This window comes from Brachyistius frenatus, unplaced genomic scaffold, assembly GCF_029030835.1.
Source record: "Brachyistius frenatus isolate BFR_SWC_R1_liver_20210118 unplaced genomic scaffold, ASM2903083v1 Contig_220, whole genome shotgun sequence".
In the NCBI taxonomy this organism is placed as follows: domain Eukaryota; kingdom Metazoa; phylum Chordata; class Actinopteri; family Embiotocidae; genus Brachyistius; species Brachyistius frenatus.
The window spans coordinates 527,798-549,141 of NW_027210819.1; the positions used below are offsets into that span (position 1 = coordinate 527,798).

The window sequence follows — 21,344 nt, forward strand, 5'->3', positions numbered from 1 at the left end:
TTATCATCATCTGGAACAGCAGTGCAGCTCTGACCTACCTAAATGTTCATATTCTAGTGGCTGATCAAAGTGCTTTGGTTAATCACCCTCTTTTTAGTCAACCACTGATAATTACAGACACAAATGGAGTAATCATCATTATTCACAGGAGGTTAAAAAACAGCAACATGTGGATGCAGAGGAGCCATTTCATTATTCCATCAGGCTTTGAAACGCCATTAATCCCACACAACTATGAAGCATTTTCACGGGCTCAAAAAAGACAATAGCTGAGCACCTACATCTATACTATATATGCTTACACTATATATTTCAATACTAGATGCTATTTACTTTCTATTTAAAGTTGAAATCATTTTATTACCATGCAAATTAGGTCTGGGCGATATGGAAAAATTCTAATATCAAACTATATTGTGACAATATTGTAAAGATGAATGCTTTTGCAAAATATTCCCACAATGAGATTTTTGATAGATAATCATCAGTAATGTGGTTGTAATAACTAAGTGGGTAAAGGAAAATAATGGAACTGCAATAAGAACAAGTTCAGAGAACTATGTCACTTTACTGTGATGCAGCCTTTAAAATGAGGAGACAACATTTATTCCATATTGCGATATCTTCATATCACAATATTGATATAATATCAGCATACTGCCCAGACCTTCTGCACATGTACCGTTACGTTTCCTTTCCAGTTTATGAAATACTTTTTGATCTTATTTGGTTTATGGACTACAATGAACAGAGGAAACCACTTCATATAAAAGGCATAACAGCTGTGGTGTTGTAGCTTTATAATGCTTATTATCTGGGGCTGCTTCATATTAAAAAGAAGAAAATTAAAATGTGTTACCCTCATTCTTACTTTGCACATTATAAACAGATACACAGACACACAAACTGAAGAACACAAACCATGATCACGACTTCCCGACGTCTTTCGACACAAACGAACAAGAAGAGCAAATTAAAGCTGGCGCCGTTAATTTGCACTTAAGATTGTCTCACAAAACCAAATATGAGATGGTAAATGATGTTGAATGATGCAGCCTGTACTTGTGTTTAAAGCCACTTCTTATGCTGAGGCTGCACTTGTGTGTCATTACAACACATTACCAATGTCATGGAAAATAAAGCAGGTCCAACATACACAAGAGGCACTAAACCACTGTGCAGCTCTATGTGTGTGTGTGTGTGTGTGAGAGAGAGACTGTGTGTGCGCGTGTGAGAGAGAGACTGTGTGTGTGTGTGTGTGTGTGTGTGTGAGAGAGACTGTGTGTGCGTGTGCGTGTGTGTGTGTGTGTGTGTGTGTGTGTGTGCGTGCAAGTGTGCATACGTGCATTTGCATCATGTCCAGTAAGATTACACCACAGTGTAAATACTGGGCCTGCAGCAGTGCGCCCTGCAGCTGAAGAGCAGCGGTGCGCTGGTGTGCATGCATCTGCGGCGTGTGACTCACATTGAAGCACGTTACAGATGTTTGCTTTGGAAAACAAACCCCAAACAGATGAATATGGTAGAAGATGGCATAACACATGTTGGTGCATCATCATGTTGGTCCTCCACTGCTGAAGTTTGAAAACAAGTTTATTGTAGTGGGTATGAATGTGCTTATGAGTGACCTGGCTTCACAGGAGGTTTGGCTGCACGTGGCCCCTCGTGACTGAAACTGTGTGAATTATATGAAAGGACATAGTGACGCTTTCAGGCGTTTGATAGCATCCCTACCTTCTGATCCACGATGGAGCACACCAGGTCCTTGACAGCAGACAGCGACAGGTCACTGGCCTCCAGGTTCACCGTCTCTCTGGTCAGTCCGATCTGCAGCAGGAAGGACACCCCGTGGAAGGAGCTGCGGGAGTTGGTGGGGCTCGGGGCGCTGTGACTGCCGTTGGACAGTCGTGTGTAGAGCGGTCCGGGTGGGCTTGGCGACGGGGCGGACGGCGAGGACCGGTGGTGCGGATGGAGAGAGTGGAGGAAGGCTCGAGGTAAGGACGGGGGAGAGGAGGCAGACATTGGGTTTCTTCCGGTTGAAACGTGAAATGCTGAATAGTGGAGGATTCACGGAGGGCTGGCAGAAAGCACCACAGCTGGATCTCTGTGGACAGACTCGTGGTACGGGGAATCTTTGGTCCTCATCAGTAGTGAGTCAGCACAGTTATGTTTTCTATTAAAGTGGCATTGTCTTTGTGAAATGAAGAGGATAATAAGCTCTCCACCCACCTGAGCTCACACAGCTCACACTCATTCACTAGATGGGCAGGCGATGGAGGAAAAGCTCTCGGAACAATCCGCTGAGTTCTGCAGCTCACTTCATATCCTGGAGTTTTGTTCCTTCTCCTGACTGAAGTCAATAATCCACTCAGACCACAGGAAGCCTGTCACCGCAAACATACACAGAGACACACTGCTGTTGTTTATGAGAAAAGTAGCAACTGTGAAAACAGAGAAGAAGAACATCTATGGATGAATGGATCCGTTCTGATGAACTCGCTTAGAAAAAACCTGTTGCTCTTTATTCATTGTGCTTTGCTGCAACAGTTCCTCAACACCACAAACTCCAGGTTACATGTAAAGGATGTCTTGTTGCCTTGCTGTTGATGAGAAGTACTTCCCCATTGTTACTTTAAGTCAACTCATATTCTTAGTTGGAACATTTCTCGTTGCCGTTTGTGATTTTGGTTGACAGAAGTTCCTCCTCCAGCCTGCCTTCATACCAACACCATCAAATAACTGCTATACAGACACGTACGAGTTGAAAACGCGCATCATTTCTGTGATAACCCAAATTTAAACTTTACAAACATCTGGAAGCAGGGCTTCCGAACATCTGCACCCCTCCCACTTTCGATTGGCTCGCTGGCAGAACACAACCCGACTCGAGAAATCCAGCAAAACAAGTTATACAAGCTCTGAATCTGCACATTCTGCGAGCATGTTGCTGCAGTTCAACTGTCTTCGTGTAAAGTCCGTTTAAAACCAAACGTCGACTGAAACGTCTCAGAAATCCTACTTTACCTTCTCTCCCAGCGTACAGCGCTTTTCTTTCCATTGTGAGAAGGCTGAAGAAACTTTTGAACTCCTGAAGTTGACTCTTCTGCACTTTTAGGAATCCACTCACAGAAAGCGCAGCGTCGCCGCCTTCACATGATAAATGCCAACTTGAGTTTTGCACACAGGCTCGCTGAGACTAACCGTGCCGTGCGTTTAATTCCTCTTATCTTTTATTACAGATTGTAAATTCATGCGCATCTTATTATCCTTCCAGCTGTGACTACTCCCCCTGCTCGACGAGAAAAAGAGCAGCGAGCGTCTCTGGGGTTTGGAGTCTTTTATGTTCTCCACATGACTGACTTTCCATCTGCGGGGAGGAAAACCTGAACTACAGTCCGTGTGAAGCAATGGCGCCTCCGATGGAGCTCCCAATGCGCATGTGCCTTTCTTTTCCGTTATTTCAACTTGGGCATGCCAAGAAAAAAAAAGAAAAAACTTTATTCCACATGACACGGATCGGCTTGTAATAGATTGGTTTCCAAAGTAGGGTACAGTAGTTCCAGGGGCCTTGAAAGGGTTCCTGTGTCCTCAGATAAACGATGAGTGAACTGCTTTCCTTTTGCTGTTTTGTCGGTTTATTAAAGTAGCTCAAGTTTTCGGATGACTCTCAAGTCTTTTTCTCAACCATGGAAAGATGAACTTTTCTTTAGATTGGGGTTTCCTGGAAAATGTGGGGGTCTGTAGCTACATGTTTCTTCTTCAGGATCCCTATTTTAAAAATATAGATTTCCTGCAGCAGATATGGAGAAACTTATGTACTTTTCATCGAACTAAACTTCTAAGGATTGATGGAAAAAAAAAAAAAACACAACTAAAAAAACAGGAAGAGTGACCTGCTTTTGCAATGATGCTTACGTGCTTTGGAACTGCCATCTCACTAATACCCAGTAGCTTACACAACACATTGTAGGAACTTGTCCATTGTTATTGTTGGTATGTGAGATTTAGCAATGTGTGCAATGAATTAGAAACTAATTTACCTCCAAGCAAGTTGCACTTTGCACATTCAAACAGAAAAAAACAAGGATGACAGACACAAAGCACAGTTTACTAAAAGACAGAAATTTCAGATGCATTAATACTGTGGAAATGTGGGATCTATTCTGTTTGCCCAGGCCATGAGACCTCCACAGATGTCTTTCACGGAGATACTGTCCAGCTCCGATCCACTCATCTTCTCCAGGACCTGCACCGCCTTCTGAGAGTCGTTACCCTGCTTACATATCACATAAACTGGAGGAAACAACAGAGAAAACAGTGAGCGAGAACACCAGTGACGATTTAATATGCTTTACAGGATGAATTTATGAGATTCAGAAACACCATAAGGGACCAAAACCTGCTTACAAGAGTTTGAATTAATACTGGATTGAGTATAAACAGGAGAAGGTTTCAAATCAGGTCTGTGTTAAATGCTAAAGTAAAACTTCATTAGGCTAAATTTAGCTCCTTGATTGAAGAACACCACCAAAATAATGTTTTGAATATTAATTATGTCGAAAGCAGGCCAGCTGCTGAGATTGAACGTACTTGTTTTGGAAAAGGGGTCACCTAGCAACCCCATTACAACCCGTTACTCGTCCTAAATAAGCCTCAGGCCCGGCAGCATGAGACCACACAGCAGACCGTGAATATGCACGAGTCACTCTACCTGTCGTTCATTTCAAACAACATGTTCAGACCCCAAACGGTGTTTTGCCACGTTACCTGGAGGCCAGCAGTCACCTGCCAGCTGTCCTTTCAATTGGCTGATTCTTTCCTGAAGTAACTGGAGATGTTCGCTCCTCCTCTCCTCTAAACTTGAGAGCGGAATATCTGGTCACGAGTGATATAACGAGAATAACCGCACCGATGTGGGAACCAGGGTAAATATGACGATACAGTACATGACACAGTGGGAGGAATGTTGTGTTTCCATTACTAAAAGGATACTGAGGGAGAAGGGTAAGTGGCATATATCCACCTCCACAAGAGGGCGCACATCCAACAAGAGATGGGGCCTGGCGTTGTCCATTATCGATTTATAATCCTGGAATTACATTAGAACAGCCTTTAGTACACATACACTATCAACTGTTGTAAATTTGGAGAGGTGTGGCTTTAGTTTTTGGAAAGAGACATTGATTTACATCTTTCAGGAAACCAAAATTACTGTAATGTTGCCTGGATTTGTAATTATGGAGCAATATGAACATTTGAGCTGCTTTTCCTAAAAATCACAGGAAGAAAAACTGTTCCTGACTGGAGCCCTTTACACAATCTGAACTGCACCTCGATCAATCATGATCCCCATCTCTGTGCTTAATGACTCAGCGGCTTTCAAAGCGCCAATTCTGCAGAAATATAAACAGATGCAATCCACTACCACAGCTCTCGGTGCCAAATAGAACATGTTATTCTTTCCCATAGAAAATCTACAGGCACATTTTAAGTCATTTCCCATTTGGGGCTGGGTCAGCTACGAGATGTAATCAGTTTATGAATGCACAAGAAAACTTCAGAAAATTGGGAGTAATCATACAATAAACGGCACTAAATACGCGGAGTCACGCAACAAGCAACTGCTCTGAAATACATATTCCTTACCTGTACGGTGATCCTCTGATCTTTGGACAGGAGGTTCAGTCTGCAGCACTGAAAAGAGAATTTTCCCAGAATTACTGGGTAATTAGATGCATTTTCTGAACTTCATATTAATAAAAGTCAATTGGCACAAGAAGCACTTCACTTCAATGAGCAGCCTTCCAGTGAAAATGATGTCAGGTACGCCATCACTTTTCCCTCTTATGACTCACCTTATCGGTGGCAGCAGACCCACAGAAGGCCTCGTAGTCCAGCAGGCGGGTCACACTTGGGTTTTGTCCACACACCGCACAGCCGGCCTGTTTGGGCCGCAGCCTGATGGACCTGAATCTGGCGTCTTGAGCATCAAACATCAGCAGCTGCTGCACGCAGGAAGCTGGCACGCCCGGTCAAGGGAAAGGCTGCTTTGTGAAAAGTCGGAGATTCGTCTGGCATGTTTCCCACTGTTACATTAACGCCACAACAACATTCAGCAGTTCTGGTAGGAAAACAGTTCAACGCTTCCTTGGCTGACGCATCATGACCAGGTGTTCACGTGTATTTGACAATGAAACACACGAGGCGAGGCAGGACAGGGCGGGTCGATTCTGTTGGTCTCAGCACCAAATCACAGGAACCACAACGGCTTCATGAGACAACGAACCGTCAGCAGAGTCCAGAGTATGAAGACAAAACTATTTCTGTTCCTGCTTTGTTTTATCAGAGGTACAAAACACCCTCTCCCTCCTCAACTCTGCTGCAGTGGAACCGCTCTCAGCAGTTTGTTGGTGACTCATCCCGATGACTCGCACGCAAAACAAACAAAATGCACGTGGACGGTGCTGTGAGTAACATGGTAGCAAAAAATGGCAATCAAAAACAAGGATACAGACTTGTCCAGAGGCGATCTTGAGGACTTCTAAAGCTTGAAAACATCCCATAATTCCTGGAACTGAAATAAAAGTGGAAAAAGAACTACTATTTACACAGACTGTATTCTGCACAGAGTTAAAGGCCGACAAGTCAGTAGAAGGACGTCACTCACCCACTCCTAACACGCCTCCGTCAGAACAGTTGGTCACAGTCTGTGGTGGTGGAGGTGCTGGGTACAGACACCTGTAGCAGGGGCCTCCACCGTAGTTATAAACTGTCAACTACACACACACACACACACACACACACACACACACACACACACACACACACACACACACACACACACACACACACACACACACACACACACACACACACACACACAACGACATCAGAAAGCTCGAGGAGACGTTGGTAAAGAGACCAACGGCTGCTTTCTGCCTCACCTGTCCCTCCATTCGCAGGGCGCTCGCTGACACCAGAGGTTTCCCACCGAGCACGCAGGCGTCGTTCACCAGATAACGAGTGGGAACATTGTCTGAGCAATCAGCCACAATGTCATATATGAGGTCATCGAAGTCAAGGTGTCCTCATGAACAGAGTTTATCTGTATAACACATAACTTCCCAAAATGCCCTTCATGCAGTACAATCAGTAATCATAAGCTTGAATAAGATTGAGCAGATGGCAGCTGTAAGATGCATGAATGACAGACTATTAGCCAGCGGCAGGCTGAGGATACTGTTGAATGAGCTGCAAGGCGTTCTCCGGCGAGAGCTGCAGGTGGTAGGGAACACACTCCACAGTGGAATTTAGCCTGCAGACATAAATTCATTCAGAAACAGAAACCATACACGTCATAAAATGTCTGATTTTCCCTCCATAATTAGCGGATTAAATAAACAACTGATACGTCGATCAGCCGCCTAAAACACAAAAAGAGTTAAACCAAAAACAAAAGAGCAACATGTGAGTTGTGAATATGACGTGAAGTCTGAGTCACGCTCAACTATCAGAAAAAACAAATAACCACATCCCTCAAAGCTTTCGCTCTTCTCTCATATTATGAATGTTGTAAAAGAGTTTTGATAGTCGGAGAGATGACGCCCTCTTGTGGCCGTGGCTGCACAGTGTGTGTGTGTGTGTGTGTGTGTGTGTGTGTGTGTGTGTGTGTGTGTGTGTGTGTGTGTGTGTGTGTGTGTGTGTGTGTGTGTGTGTGTGTGTGTGTGTGTGATGACCACAGAAGGCCCACTGTGAGGCAAAAAGGCACCAAAACCAGCTGCTTCTGAAATAACATGTTTACACAATATTTGTAGAAATACACAACCAAATATAACCTGTGGTGAGACTGGGAAGCGCCAGCACACATTAAAAAGTAACCAAAGGGTCACAGAAAGCATAAAAATACACAAATTATCATAGTTACTGAACATATACTGATAATATCAAAATACTAATTCTGTTTTGCGCAGAGGAACAAGACTTCATTTCTCAAACGCTCTTAAACATATTTGTTCTACGAGGTATAAAGTTGCTTTTGCCTTTTGAATACTGTATGTTGATAATGTACAATGTCCCACACTGTGTCATTCTGCATGCTGAGTCAGCACCTTGTAACGGCGCCGGCTGCAGATAGAGCCTTGGCCTGGCCCTGGTTCTCCTCCCCATGAAGCACCTGTCTGTGCAGGTTACTGAGCTCCACTTCATCGTAGTCCAGCAGGCCGAGGCGTCCTGGGAGACACAGAGTTGTTCAGGTCACCCGTGTATGCATCTCAAGGACAACTAAAATGGTGTGAATTTGACTACTATGATCTGCATTAATCTACGAGGTTACCTACCGATGCCTGCTGCTGCCAGATACTGTGCCAGAGGACAGCCGAGTCCTCCACAGCCCACGATCAGCACCGAGGTCTTCGACAGGTTCAGCTGGCCTGTGGACAACCAAGATTCACCTCCTTCACTGTACATCAGAGACCCTGAACCTCCTTCACTGTACATCAGAGACCATGAACCTCCTTCACTGTACATCAGAGATCCTGAACCTCCTTCACTGTACATCAGAATGACCCTGAACCTCCTTCACTGTACATCAGAATAATCCTGAACCTCCTTCACTGTACATCAGAGACCCTGAACCTCCTTCACTGTACATCAGAATGACCCTGAACCTCCTTCACTGTACATCAGAGATCCTGAACCTCCTTCACTGTACATCAGAGATCCTTCACCTCCTTCACTGTACATCAGAATGACCCTGAACCTCCTTCACTGTACATCAGAGATCCTGAACCTCCTTCACTGTACATCAGAGACCCTGAACCTCCTTCACTGTACATCAGAATAATCCTGAACCTCCTTCACTGTACATCAGAGACCCTGAACCTCCTTCACTGTACATCAGAGATCCTGAACCTCCTTCACTGTACATCAGAGAGACACTGAACCTCCTTCACTGTACATCAGAATGACCCTGAACCTCCTTCACTGTACATCAGAATGACCCTGAACCTCCTTCACTGTACATCAGAGATCCTGAACCTCCTTCACTGTACATCAGAGATCCTGAACCTCCTTCACTGTACATCAGAATGACCCTGAACCTCCTTCACTGTACATCAGAGCTCCTGAACCTCCTTCACTGTACATCAGAGACACTGAACCTCCTTCACTGTACATCAGAGAGACACTGAACCTCCTTCACTGTACATCAGAGACCCTGAACCTCCTTCACTGTACATCAGAGACACTGAACCTCCTTCACTGTACATCAGAGAGACACTGAACCTCCTTCACTGTACATCAGAGCTCCTGAACCTCCTTCACTGTACATCAGAGAGACACTGAACCTCCTTCACTGTACATCAGAGATCCTGAACCTCCTTCACTGTACATCAGAATGACCTTGGGTGGAGCGGCTCTGACCTTGAACGCCCAGCGAAGGCAGAAGGAGCTGTCTGCTGTACCGCATGATGTCCTCGTTGCTGAGTGCTGGTCTGGATGTGAGGGGGGGGAGGAGGGAGACTTTGTCATGCAGCAGCAGCACCGAGGGGGGCCTCTGATGTCCCAACACAGAGATATGATTATACATAAAAGAACAAACATATTTGTAGAAAAGCTTTGAGCCATGTGTCATCGCAGTCCTCAACAATCTATCGCTGTAATTAATATGAACTATTATTATTATAAATAAATCTCTCCATATGTCATCATGTCTGGCTTCCTTCTTCCACATCTAAGTGTTGACATGTCCACATGTCCACATGTCCACATGTCCACACTACCACATTACTACATTACTACATCACCACATTACTGCATTACTACATCACCCTTCCTTCTTTGTCTTCTTATTATATTATTATAATAATATAATATATTATATAATAATAATATATATATAATATATATATATATATATATAATATATTATATTATATATATATAATAATAATATATATATAATATATATAATATAATAATAATAATAATAGTAATAATATATTATATTATTATTATTATATTATATTATTCTGGAAGAAGAAGAAGAAGAAGAAGAAGAAGAAGAAGAAGAAGAAGAAGAAGAAGAAGAAGAAGAAGAAGAAGAAGAAGCTGCAGACATGTCTGAAGAAGAAGAAGAAGAAGAAGAAGAAGAAGAAGAAGAAGAAGAAGAAGAAGAAGAAGAAGAAGAAGAAGCTGCAGACATGTCTGGAAGAAGAAGAAGCTGTCTGGAAGTCCACGTGATGTATTAATCACGTGTCCAGTGGTGTTACAGGACGAGTTGGACATTAAGCCGCTCCTCAGCTGCACATCACTTTGAGAGATTCATTTCAACATGTCGACATTACAGCTGCTCCAGTTCTTTCCTACCTTTTCCAGTTGTGACAACTTGTTCTTCAGAGCAGCGATCTCTTGTTCTTTCTCCTCCAGCTGCGCCTTCAAGCTGCAAACCTCCATCAGGCCGGAAGATAAACGATGAAAGTCAAAAGATGCTGTAAGTCTGCTTCACATGCAGCACAAACGTGTGAGAGGGAAATGTTCGCCGTACGATGCACATGGAAAAACTTCCGGGGTGACCACGTGACATCAGACCACGTGGTAGGTGACGTACGAAGGGCTGCTCAGACTTTCCCAAAAAACGAAATAGAATGAAAATATAAACAAACAAATATATACAAATATATATTACAATTCACTTAGTTGATTTACTGTTTCAAGAATATAATATGAAAGCGTAGAGCAAAGCGTGAGATCCACAGGAATTAAAACCTAACAGACGTTTTCTATTGATTCGTTTTGTTTTTGTTGTTTTGTTTTTTGTCAGTCAGATATGAAGTTGAATCGCTGACCAGTAATTACAGGGCATACAGGAAAGGTTTGTCACGTGACTCCGAGGCTTTAGTTCATGTGTCTGTTTGTTGGTGAAAATGACCAATTATCAAAGGGCTCTATGGGTCATTACTGTACACACACACACACACACACACACACACACACACACACACACACACACACAGTGACGCGCGGAGCGCCTCCGGTCCTCCCTCCTGCCTTTCACATGATCTAAATCTTGCACAGAGGAGGACAACACCGACGGAGCGCGACGCCCGCGTCCTTCCAGAATGAGTTTATTTCACAGTTTGAGCATCTGGCTGACGTTCATCTCCTGCAGCGACGGGATCCCCTGGACGCAGGAGAAGGTAAATCAATTCAAATCATCTGGAGCCGTGTAAAGATCCAGTGTTGATGTCAGACAGTCCTGATTGAAGGATTTAGATGGTCAGGAAAGTGTTTTTGGTTTTTTTGTAACTTGCCACGTGCAGTGTTTTCACATGATAATTATCAGCTGTCTGATTCCGATCTAGTTTCCTGCAATCATTACCTCCCAATATCTTGTTCTTAAAAAAGTATCTGTACCTAATCTTTTGAATAATGTGTGGGACTCATTTTTAAATCCTACCACAAAATAATGAAAATGATTGTGTCAGTGTATGTCAATATTGGGATTGTGTGCGTGCATGGATGGATGACGGCTGGAGATTACCTTTATCTACTATTATCCCCATGAGACAAAGAAAACCTCAAGTTACCAGATTCATTTTTAAAATTAAATGTAATGTGTAAAGAATTGTTCCACTAACCGTCTGTGCTCTTTCTGGACACTGGTTCAATTCTCCAGGGATGCACCTGGGTTTATGACTGGCCATGCATGTGTTCATCTCCTCAGAGCCTCTCCTCTCTGCCCAGTTGCTATGGCAGCACAGCCATCATCATTGATCCTCCAATTGTGGGTCTTGGTATTTATAGACGTTAAGTGGACCCCCTTTTAACCCTCTCGGGGCTCAGTGAGCCCCAGCGCTCTGTGAAGCTGCATTCAGTGTGTGTGAGCACATGATTATACCTTTTGTGTTGTGTGCCGCTGCACTGCAATTACACACTGCTGCAGTTCTGGGTTCTGGGTTCGAACCCGGCCTGCAGCCTTTCTGTGTGGCGTTTGCATGTTCTCTCTGTGGGTTGGCCCTGTGATGGACAGGCGACCTGTCCGGGGTGAAACCCGCCTTCACCCAGAGTGAGCTGGTCAGGACGAAGCGGTATAGATAATGGATGTCTGAGTCATACTGTGAACAGGTTTTGTGAGTAAATGTTTCCTCCTCCGTTGTAGTGAACAGAATGAAATTCAACTTTGTTCTCTTGTCTTTAAGGAAGTAAAAATAAAAATAGTTTGTTTTTTGTTACGCAGACTCGTAGCTGAAATGAGAAGTCAGTCTGTCAGTTAATTTATCATTGCAGTCATTTAATAAGCACATTTTTCAAAAAGTTGCTGGTTTAAGATCTCAGTCGGGATTATTTGGGTGATTTATGTCACTGGAAGTATGTTGTTTTGATCCAAATTGATTTTTGACTGAAAAGGGCTTCTTCAAAAACAGTTGTTGTTTTTTATTTTACTGTTTTTTTTTACATTCTCTGCTCTAACCAGTTAATTGATGACTAAGAATAATTAAATTAATATAAAATTACATACTTACACCACATGTCCACATCTGGAGGGTCTAATAAGGGAGAGGACGGATCGGTGTAGGACAGACAGACACGGGCTTTGATTCGTCTTTACTGAGAGCTTTCTCTCTCCTGCTCCCTGTCCCTGTTTGTTACCACGACAACCGCAGCTCTCGGCAGGTGAACTTTGAGACCTAATGAAAAAGAGCCATGGGAACGAAGGATCAATATGTTTTTTGAGCCCATGTAACGTCGCATTCATTGAATTGACACTTTGAGCTTGAAACCTGAATCCAAATCCATATTCTGTTCTTTAAAATGCACAAACCAGCGACGCTAATCTCTTTTGTCACCGTCATGCGAGAGGAAACGTAGACCTATTTCTGAGAGCAAGAGAGAGTGACAACATGTTAACAAGCATCCTGCTCTTCTCTGCCTCTTTCGCTGGAGAACCATGTTTGAATCCATCCAATCAATATCCCTTCACACCGCTCTAATTGGCTCTTGTGTCTCTGGAGGCGTTTTTCACAGCTCATCTGGTGTTTAATTTAACAGCATTAAATTACAATCAAATTCATCAGAGCTGTTTTTAGGCAATAAAGCATGTTGTATCTATGTAAGTGGCATTACATATGTGACCATTACAAATCCAGGTGAATTTTATCCTCAGGTGTTTCCAACATATGTGAAATATTAAAATCCCAAATGCCCTTCTTGGTCGGCTCGCTGAGTTGTTTCTGGTAACGTGAGAGGATGAACTGATTTGTGTGACACACTAACATTCGTGGTTGTGAAGTCTGTGTCATCCACATCGTTGCTCAACCGAGATGCATCACAGGAAAACTTCTTCTGCTCTTATTAGGAAGTTGTTGATTTGAAACTGTGCCATCGCGAACACTGAGTGAAATAAGTTGCTTAATAATATTCTATGTTCATACTCTGCTACACTGCAGTGATGTGACCACAGCACTAATGTTTACCATCCATAGGATTACTTGCAATATTTTTTCTGCACACATTTATTTCCTGCCTAAATATTAATGAAACACAGTTCTATGTCCGTGTGTTTTACATCATTTTGTGTGTTTCCTCTGGTCCTGTCCAGCTCCAACACAGAGCTGTCACACTAACACAAGATGAGATCCGCACCGCCCTGTCTCACACAGACCTGGATCAGATGTGGCAGAGAGACCTGAGGCCACTGCTGGTCACCAGGTACCCCGGGTCTGCAGGCAGCCAGGCCGTGCAGGACGTACGTTTACAGACAACATCAAGGCTAGAAATACAAAAACACTTGTACAGAAAACATGGAACCATCACATACAAACCTATTTAATAAAACGGCAAAATTGCATTACTTTTACTTCAAAGAATAACACTGTATTTTATTGATTACATCACGGCAACTAAAGGTATAGATAAGCAGCTGATATTGCACTTTTTTACACTTGTGAGTGAGCCCTCCATATTTGAAGTCTTCACCCAACATCTTGTCACTTAAAATTCAACAAGTAATCATAAAATGCGGTTTGACTCCTGAAACGGAAGCAAGGTCTAAATCAGAAAGGGTTTCTTTTTAATTACCGTAGACTTGGGTCATGTAATTAGTCAGGAGGTGATGAAGTGAAGTAAGGACTGAATACTTCTGACTAAGCGTGGTCTTTGTGTGTGATTGTGTGTTTACAGCATATCAGAACGACCCTCGGTTCCCTCGGAGCCGGCTGGGAGGTGACAGAGGATAGGTTTGTGTCCCAAACACCTTACGGCCCCCTGCCCTTCACCAACCTGATTGCCACCCTCAACCCATCAGCCAACCGGCGCCTGGTCCTCGCCTGTCACTACGACTCCAAGTACTACCCGCCGCAATGGCACGGGAGGGAGTTTCAAGGCGCCACAGATTCTGCTGTTCCCTGCGCCATGATGCTGGAGCTGGCACGAGCTCTGGATGAGGAACTGAAAGCTCAGAGGGTAGTGGACTCACACGGGCCTTAAAGCCAAAGCAATACTAAGTGTTAGATGGTACATTTACTAGTAAAAAACTTTTCAGTGATACTCACATAATTTGGGGCGGTGGAATGTGTCAGCTTCATTTTTGCGGTTGAGCGCTGACTTGTTTGTACTCATGAATCATGACGAGACATAAAACAATGTAGTTCCAAGAATATCTGAGTATCACTGTAGGTTTTGTTTACACCCTTCAAACAAGAGAAACAATATGACTTCAAGTTGACTTACAAGGGATGGAGTACTTAAGAAAACAACATATTAAAAAACCCAACAACACCTCTTTACATGACTGATACTGTAAATTCTTAAAAACTTGTCTCAATGTACAGTTTCACTTTTAAAAAGACAGAATATTCCCATCCAAACATTGAGGCACTGTAGTTTTGAGTAGAAATCCAAAAACAAAGATCAGCTGATATACTGTAAATCCCTGTGCTCATGTTCATGTAGTCAGGAACATGACATCCGTGTGGCTCATGATGCACCAATAAAGCTCTATAACAGAGGGAAAAGATTCATCAGGTTTAACTACACATACTAAAGCTGGTAAAATCAATTAATTTATGAAAACATTTGACAAATAAATAAAGGGAAAATTTAAAGTCTTTAGGTGAAGGCCTGAAGGAACTCACTAAATATAAGTATCTTTACATATCAGGTCACGTATTAGATGTTTAGGAACCTGCAAAAGTCTTTTCTCAAACAATAAATCAACGGCAACGCATTTTAAATGATGTTTCTTTCAGAGGAATTGACGCATACTTCCCGTCAACAAAGTTCAGTTGCTTCACAAGCGATTGATGCGGGAGGGAAACATTAGCATTCATGCAGCTTGCTCCTCTGCCCTTTTCCTGTCTCACACTTGAGCTCCAACGCCTGTCTATCGGGCGACGGTGACACTGCCTGCGACTGGGAGATCAGCCAAGGGACATGTTGATCAGACTCAGCTGTCTGTCACTGAGGTCACTGTGCCAATAGGAATCACACTGAATACAAATCCATTAGCTGGCATGGAGCAGGACACATAACTACTATAGCTGATGAATGATGTGGAAGACATTGTAGGTTTGGCATTAGAGTAGCAGATTTTTTGTAAAATGAAATTAATATTAAACACGAAAACTTCTTTTGGAAATCTATTTCCCTGTCGTTGTCATCTTAAATCCACTAGATGGCAGCAAAGTTCTTGGAATTGAAGTGTAATTTCTGTCTCCTGTCCATGTAGAGCTCCAGTCCCGACCTGACCCTGCAGCTCCTGTTCTTTGACGGAGAGGAGGCTCTTTTCCAGTGGACCTCCACAGACTCCCTGTACGGCTCGCGCCACCTGGCCCAGAAGATGGGGACCACCCCGCACCCCGCCGGAGCCACCGACACCAACCAACTACACGGCATAGTACACGTCACTTCTACTCATCCTTCCCCGTCCAGACTACATGGGATTAGCATAATCACTTAATCACACACTCAAGATCATCCTTTTTGTTAGCCCACATCAATTTCAGTGCAATCTGCTTAGCACTGATCTCCTCTTCCACACTCGGCCCACACAGACACCTTCAATAGGAAGGTGCCGTTCTTAAACAGTTTTGCATTTCAAAGAAAACTCCGATCACAAAATGTTTCATCCGGGATGCTTGGAAGGCTTTATATGGATCATCTTTAATTTGCAGCCTATGATAATATGATGTCATCAGTATATGTTTCTGTATCCTAGCTATGGAGAGATGGTACAGCTGTTCATTAACAAATGGAGACATCCCGTGTGCACAGACGGATGAAGCAGACAGTATCTTAAAGAAGCCAGTGTGTGAGCATGTAGGCAGACAGACGGGTTCAGTTTGTGTGTCTTGTGGTGATAGTGTGATGTCACAGTTCCTCACCGTGGAGCACATGATGTCATCTCAGAGCAGCGCCACCGAGCTGTGATTATTATGGGAACGGGCTTATCTTCAGGATGTGTAGACTACTTTTGTCATGAGAGCTCACCAACGTTGCTCAGCCCTTCCTGTCTCTTCTCCTCCAGGATCTGTTTGTGTTGTTGGACCTGATCGGGGCCCCGAGCCCTCGCTTTGGCAACCAGTTTCCCAGTACAACGCCCTGGCTCACCAGACTTCAGAGCGTTGGTGAATAATCATTATGATTTACTACTTCTTTCGATACCATGTAGGTCTATTCACTTTGACGAAAGAGTGCCGCAAACATGAATCATGTTAATAATGAGTCATTAATATATTAGTCGTGAGTCATTAATATGTCAGTTATGAGTCATTAATATGTCAGTCATGAGTCATCATCGCACGGAGGCAATGACGACAGTCAAATTATTGCATTCACTTTAATCACATTGTATGTTTTGCTTTTTTGATATATTTCAACATGTGAACCAGAATGTGATGCCAGTCATGAGATGTTTGGCTTGTGTTGCTCTGCACTGTGAATGAAAGCTTATTAAACTTCATCCACACAAGTCTTGACTTTTAAACTGAATACTACCTAAGGATGATTTTTTTCTCTCCTTAAATGAAAATAACAGATGCGTGTTTTCATTCTTTATAAACTCAGAACAACGTCTACACTCCATGAACCAGCTGGTGGAGCATCCTAACAGCGTGCATTATTTCTGGCCTGATCAGCTGGTTGGCCATGTGCAGGATGATCACATACCGTTCCTAAACAGAGGTACACACACCAAACAACACAACAACCACAGCTTACAATATTGTGCTGCTCAATTCAGTGACTCTCATCTGGGTGATCTCTGTCAGGTGTTCGGGTCCTGCACCTCATCCCTTCCCCCTTCCCGTCTGTGTGGCACACGTTTGATGACAACGAGCAGAACCTGGATCGCGCTGCCATTCAGAACCTCAACAAGATCCTGCAGATTTTTGTTCTGGAGTACCTGAACGCGAGACCCACCATCCCTTCAAACCCACAAAATGTCCTGTTAACCTCCCAGCGTACCCTTCATCTGTAGACATTTTACTGTCGTAAAGATCCTCAGCTATTATTTGATGAGCTGTAAGAATAGACGGCGTTTCCTCCTTCTGGTACCAACACACTAAATGCAGTAAGAACTTGTACTCCTCGAGCTAATGATTAGGATGAGAGGTTGAAACTCATCTCTGTGAATCAGGTGCGTGCCTACTGCAGAGAGCATTTTACATAGACAATATACTTAGAGATGCTTGATGTCATCATACATTACACGGGCAAGTCCTTTTTTATTTTTAAAGTCGAAATCAAAGTAAGATTTGATATATTATCTTATGCGAGTAATGTGACATGTATTTTCTTTTCTGATGGCTTCATAAGCGAGACGAAGGCTTCATGGAGCCCAGCAACAAGATCAGCACACAGGATCTTCAGTGTGTTTGACTACACTGCTCTCTTTATATCAGCCGAGGGCTCTCGTCTGGAGGCCTCTTAGAGTCCGTCCTAATGTCCGGGATCTGCTCCAAATGCCCTGAAGAGGAGGAAGCAGAGCAATGTTGAGTTGATATCACATCTCTTATTTTACAAATTTCCCTGGCAGCAATTAAATATCCGAGTCCAAACTTGCTGATAATTTCATGATGAATTGCTTTGCGTACAACTTCGATTGGAAAGCAGTCGCTTTGCCATGTAATGACATCTAAAACGCCTGATGTGTTATGTTGTGTAAGAAATACATATTGGGCAGAGTATGGAAACATGCATGAGACGGTGCCACGCTGTGTTTTATCGACGGGGAATGTGACTGTAGATCTGTTCAGTGTTTAGAGAACAAACCCGTCAGTGGCAGGAAGTGGAGTGAATTTGTACCACAACATCTTTAGCACTTTATATCCTGTCATCTTATATAGTGAAGTGGATAACTTCCTGTGCTGATGTTTCATGTGCCTGCCTTTGTTTATGTGGTATTATTAGCTGGATTCTAATGTAGATGCCAGAATAATATACGCTGCCAAAACTGGACTTCCTGTATTTCGAAACTGAAATAAATGTTGATTCAGAAAACGGAGATCATGAGTTTGCTTATCTTTACACAGCGTTGTTTTAGTGTTAGTGTTTTGGGAGCAGGGGAGAAGCTGCTGCTCCGATGCCTGGTCCTTGGTGAACTTCTGCACGAGGAAGTATGAAACTTTTCAGTAATTGTGACCTACAATATGAAGCGCAGTCAATACCGTTCTCACAGTGCTGCATTTTGTGCTCAGGCCTTTTCCCCATTTGTGAGGACAAACACTCTTTCCGTCCCTCCGCCTCACCTCGACAACAATCCCATGATTCCCTTAATCCTATCAGGAGGCCCTCCCCTGGATTCCACACCATTTAAATCCCCCGTCCAGACCACTCCTGTGAAAAGTGAGCAGGATTTTTGCAGGCTGAAATGTTTACAATGCCAGTTTATACCAACATACTGTAAATCTTGTCTTGGAAGAGATTAAAAGTGTAACTGTGTGATGTATTTGTAATAGTTGAATAGTTTCCACACAAAAAAAAAAATCCTTGGTGACCTGCTGTTTATTTCCTACCGTGCTCATCACACCTTTCCTCATTCCATTTCTTTTGTGTTTTTTTGTATGTTAATTTGATTTTCTATAAAATCTTACCTCTGACAATTTGCCCGTCAGTCAACACCAAAATTATTTTGTTCAGCGATAGTAAAGAAAATATCTTGAATTAACTTGAATCAAAAGAAACAGCTCCTAGTTCAGTTCAACTAGCACAGAAGCCAGCATGTTTGTACAAGGAACAAGAGGAGAGGCTGAACACTGCATTGAGGCCTCCAGTATGTTGTGACAGCAAACTGATGCATGCCCAATTTGAATAAGAGCAGAGCTTTAATCTGCAGCTGATTACAGTGCAGAGTGTTCAGCAGTGTGCAGCTGTACAACAGTAGTTATGTTATGGGACTCTCTCCTATTCAAGATGTGGTTCTGACTGTTAGACATTCATGAGCAAGAAAGGTGACTTTAGTTGAAAGGTTACTTGACTTTGAAGAGAGGCAATGTGAACTGCATGCAAAAAGTTTACAAAGTCTTATATTAAAGCCGGATACAGTTCCACCACTAACGGGAGAGACGAGAGGAGCTTTTCAACTGAAGAGGTCCTTTTTGGACACTTCCTCGCCATCATCTTTAAAATACCGATTCTGCATCCTGTGACGTAGATGCATTCTACTCATTTATTTCGTAACCACCTGTTGCAGAACTGTAAACTCACCGTGCCAGCTGCTTTCACCAATGCATCATATTACATCTGTCAGTGTAGGAGTCAAGACCAAGGAAATAAGAGGTAGTTAGGTCTTGCATGAACTGCTTATACACAACATATTGTCACAGGGAAAAAACAAACAAACAAACAAAAAATGTATATAACAGTCTTAAACTGTTTATATTGGGTGGTTGTGAATTGAGACAGCTGTGAGACTTATTATATCCAGTTTCATTATAGTATAGTTGATATAAAACACTTGTGAGCACGTGTGTGTGTGGAGACTTGCAGCTGCAGTTACCAACAGAGAGCAGTGGAGAGTCACATTCAGTTTCATGGAAACAACGAGTCTCACGTGAAGCTTCTTCTGTTGGTTTTCCTCACGACACAAATTTAGCTACTATCACAATACCAGTGAAGACATTAGTTGAGATATGATCCGTGAATACAGATAAATAAGACCAATATGAAGCACTGATATTTAACTGTGACCCAACATTTAAATTGTAATGACAGACACTAATCTGTGTGCTTCTGTGTAATTGATTTCTCAGGAGCAACAATAAAAACTGTAAAGTGGGAAACGCTGCGTGATACACACGCCTCCACTTTTAAATGAGGGCGGTGAAACTCACAGAAACTGCCCACGTCACGCGTTGCATTCAGGTGCTCTCCGTAAATTCCAAACTCTATGTCCTGACGTCGTGAAATACCATAAACTGCTCGGTGTTAGTAGTTTTGGTCAGAGATAGTTTTTGAGTTGGCTGTTACGGAATTAATCGAACAAGACTTGATGTGAGGGAAGTTGGTCATGGCATTCAATTTTATTTTGATAAGCTTGAACCATCGTGAAAGTAGGCTATCTGTTGTGGCCTATAAAGAAGACATCATCCAAACACAATGTAAATATCCTAAACTGTGATCTTCTGTCAGTTTATCAGTGTCTGAGTAAAAACAGGCGTTTTAGGAGGTCGGTGGTTCGGAAGTTGGAGAACAAATGCGACTTTTTCCGAGTATAGCCGGCGGTTCCTGAAGGCATCATTAATCCCAGACTCAGGCGGTGAGGAGCTGCGGGGGATTTCGGAGGAGTTGCTCGGTGAGTGGACACCAACAGGAGGAGAGCACCGAGTGGACACCAACAGGAGGAGAGCACCGAGCTGTCGGACAGAATGGGACAGAAAATACTTCATTAATTTCCGTCAAAGCGTCGCCGCATTTCGGCCTCTGATCTCGAGTGTTGAAGAAGACATGGAGCCGATAACCAAGTGGACGCCGAAACAAGTTGTGGACTGGATGAAAGGTGAGTTTCAATGTTCATTTCCATGTTGTGAGGAGCGACATCGACGTTATCTGATGGTTTCGTAGAAACTGCTCCTGTGGGACAACATACCTGCACGAAGGTGCAACTCTCACCTCCATCTGTTAACTATCCGACAACATTTCACCCCATAATCCGCTTTTCGTAGAAGAAACCTGCTGCTCATGACAACATTGGAGTCACTCATGTGCTTCGCTCAGTGCTTTAGTTCATCTCACTTCAACATGACACTGGATCTAAAGAGGGGGTCACCGCCATACCATAATATCACACTGGAGGCGACGTCGCAGCTCAATGTTATGGCGATTTTTGTTTGTTTGTTTGTTTGTTTTTT

The 21,344-nt window shown here is 43.1% G+C and overlaps 4 protein-coding genes across 8 annotated transcripts in view; 2 read left to right on the forward strand and 2 right to left on the reverse strand.

Annotated features, from left to right (window-relative positions):
- Positions 1–3,986, reverse strand: part of prkd3 (protein kinase D3) — a 34,053-nt gene extending 30,067 nt beyond the window's left edge. For 3 of the 4 annotated variants that reach the window (XM_069719656.1, XM_069719658.1, XM_069719654.1), the window contains exon 1: positions 1,735–3,986. In XM_069719656.1, coding sequence (XP_069575757.1) covers positions 1,735–2,022 — 288 coding nt within the window. In that variant the 5' untranslated portion in view covers positions 2,023–3,986. The remainder of the gene's footprint in view (positions 1–1,734) is intronic. The other variant, XM_069719655.1, reaches the window with a different exon arrangement.
- A 101-nt stretch (positions 3,987–4,087) lies between these two features.
- Positions 4,088–10,649, reverse strand: mocs3 (molybdenum cofactor synthesis 3). Its single transcript, XM_069719659.1, has 13 exons — positions 10,366–10,649; positions 9,421–9,553; positions 8,337–8,429; positions 8,109–8,229; positions 7,241–7,315; positions 6,945–7,062; positions 6,668–6,776; positions 6,512–6,574; positions 5,856–6,019; positions 5,647–5,694; positions 4,993–5,089; positions 4,768–4,875; positions 4,088–4,293 (listed from the first exon to the last, which is right to left on the reverse strand). Exons 1-13 carry the CDS (start codon positions 10,450–10,452, stop codon positions 4,136–4,138), a joined length of 1,374 nt encoding a protein of 457 aa, XP_069575760.1. The 5' UTR covers positions 10,453–10,649; the 3' UTR covers positions 4,088–4,135.
- Positions 10,650–11,063: 414 nt separating this feature from the next.
- Positions 11,064–18,499, forward strand: qpct (glutaminyl-peptide cyclotransferase). Its single transcript, XM_069719660.1, has 7 exons — positions 11,064–11,195; positions 13,598–13,744; positions 14,179–14,460; positions 15,725–15,892; positions 16,523–16,622; positions 17,062–17,178; positions 17,265–18,499. The coding sequence occupies exons 1-7, from the start codon at positions 11,118–11,120 to the stop codon at positions 17,471–17,473; spliced, it is 1,101 nt and encodes a 366-aa protein (XP_069575761.1). The 5' UTR covers positions 11,064–11,117; the 3' UTR covers positions 17,474–18,499.
- Positions 18,500–20,824: 2,325 nt separating this feature from the next.
- cnksr3 (cnksr family member 3) overlaps positions 20,825–21,344 on the forward strand; it is a 43,466-nt gene continuing 42,946 nt past the window's right edge. For both annotated transcript variants that reach the window (XM_069719674.1, XM_069719675.1), the window contains exon 1: positions 20,825–20,992. In XM_069719674.1, coding sequence (XP_069575775.1) covers positions 20,941–20,992 — 52 coding nt within the window. In that variant the 5' untranslated portion in view covers positions 20,825–20,940. The remainder of the gene's footprint in view (positions 20,993–21,344) is intronic.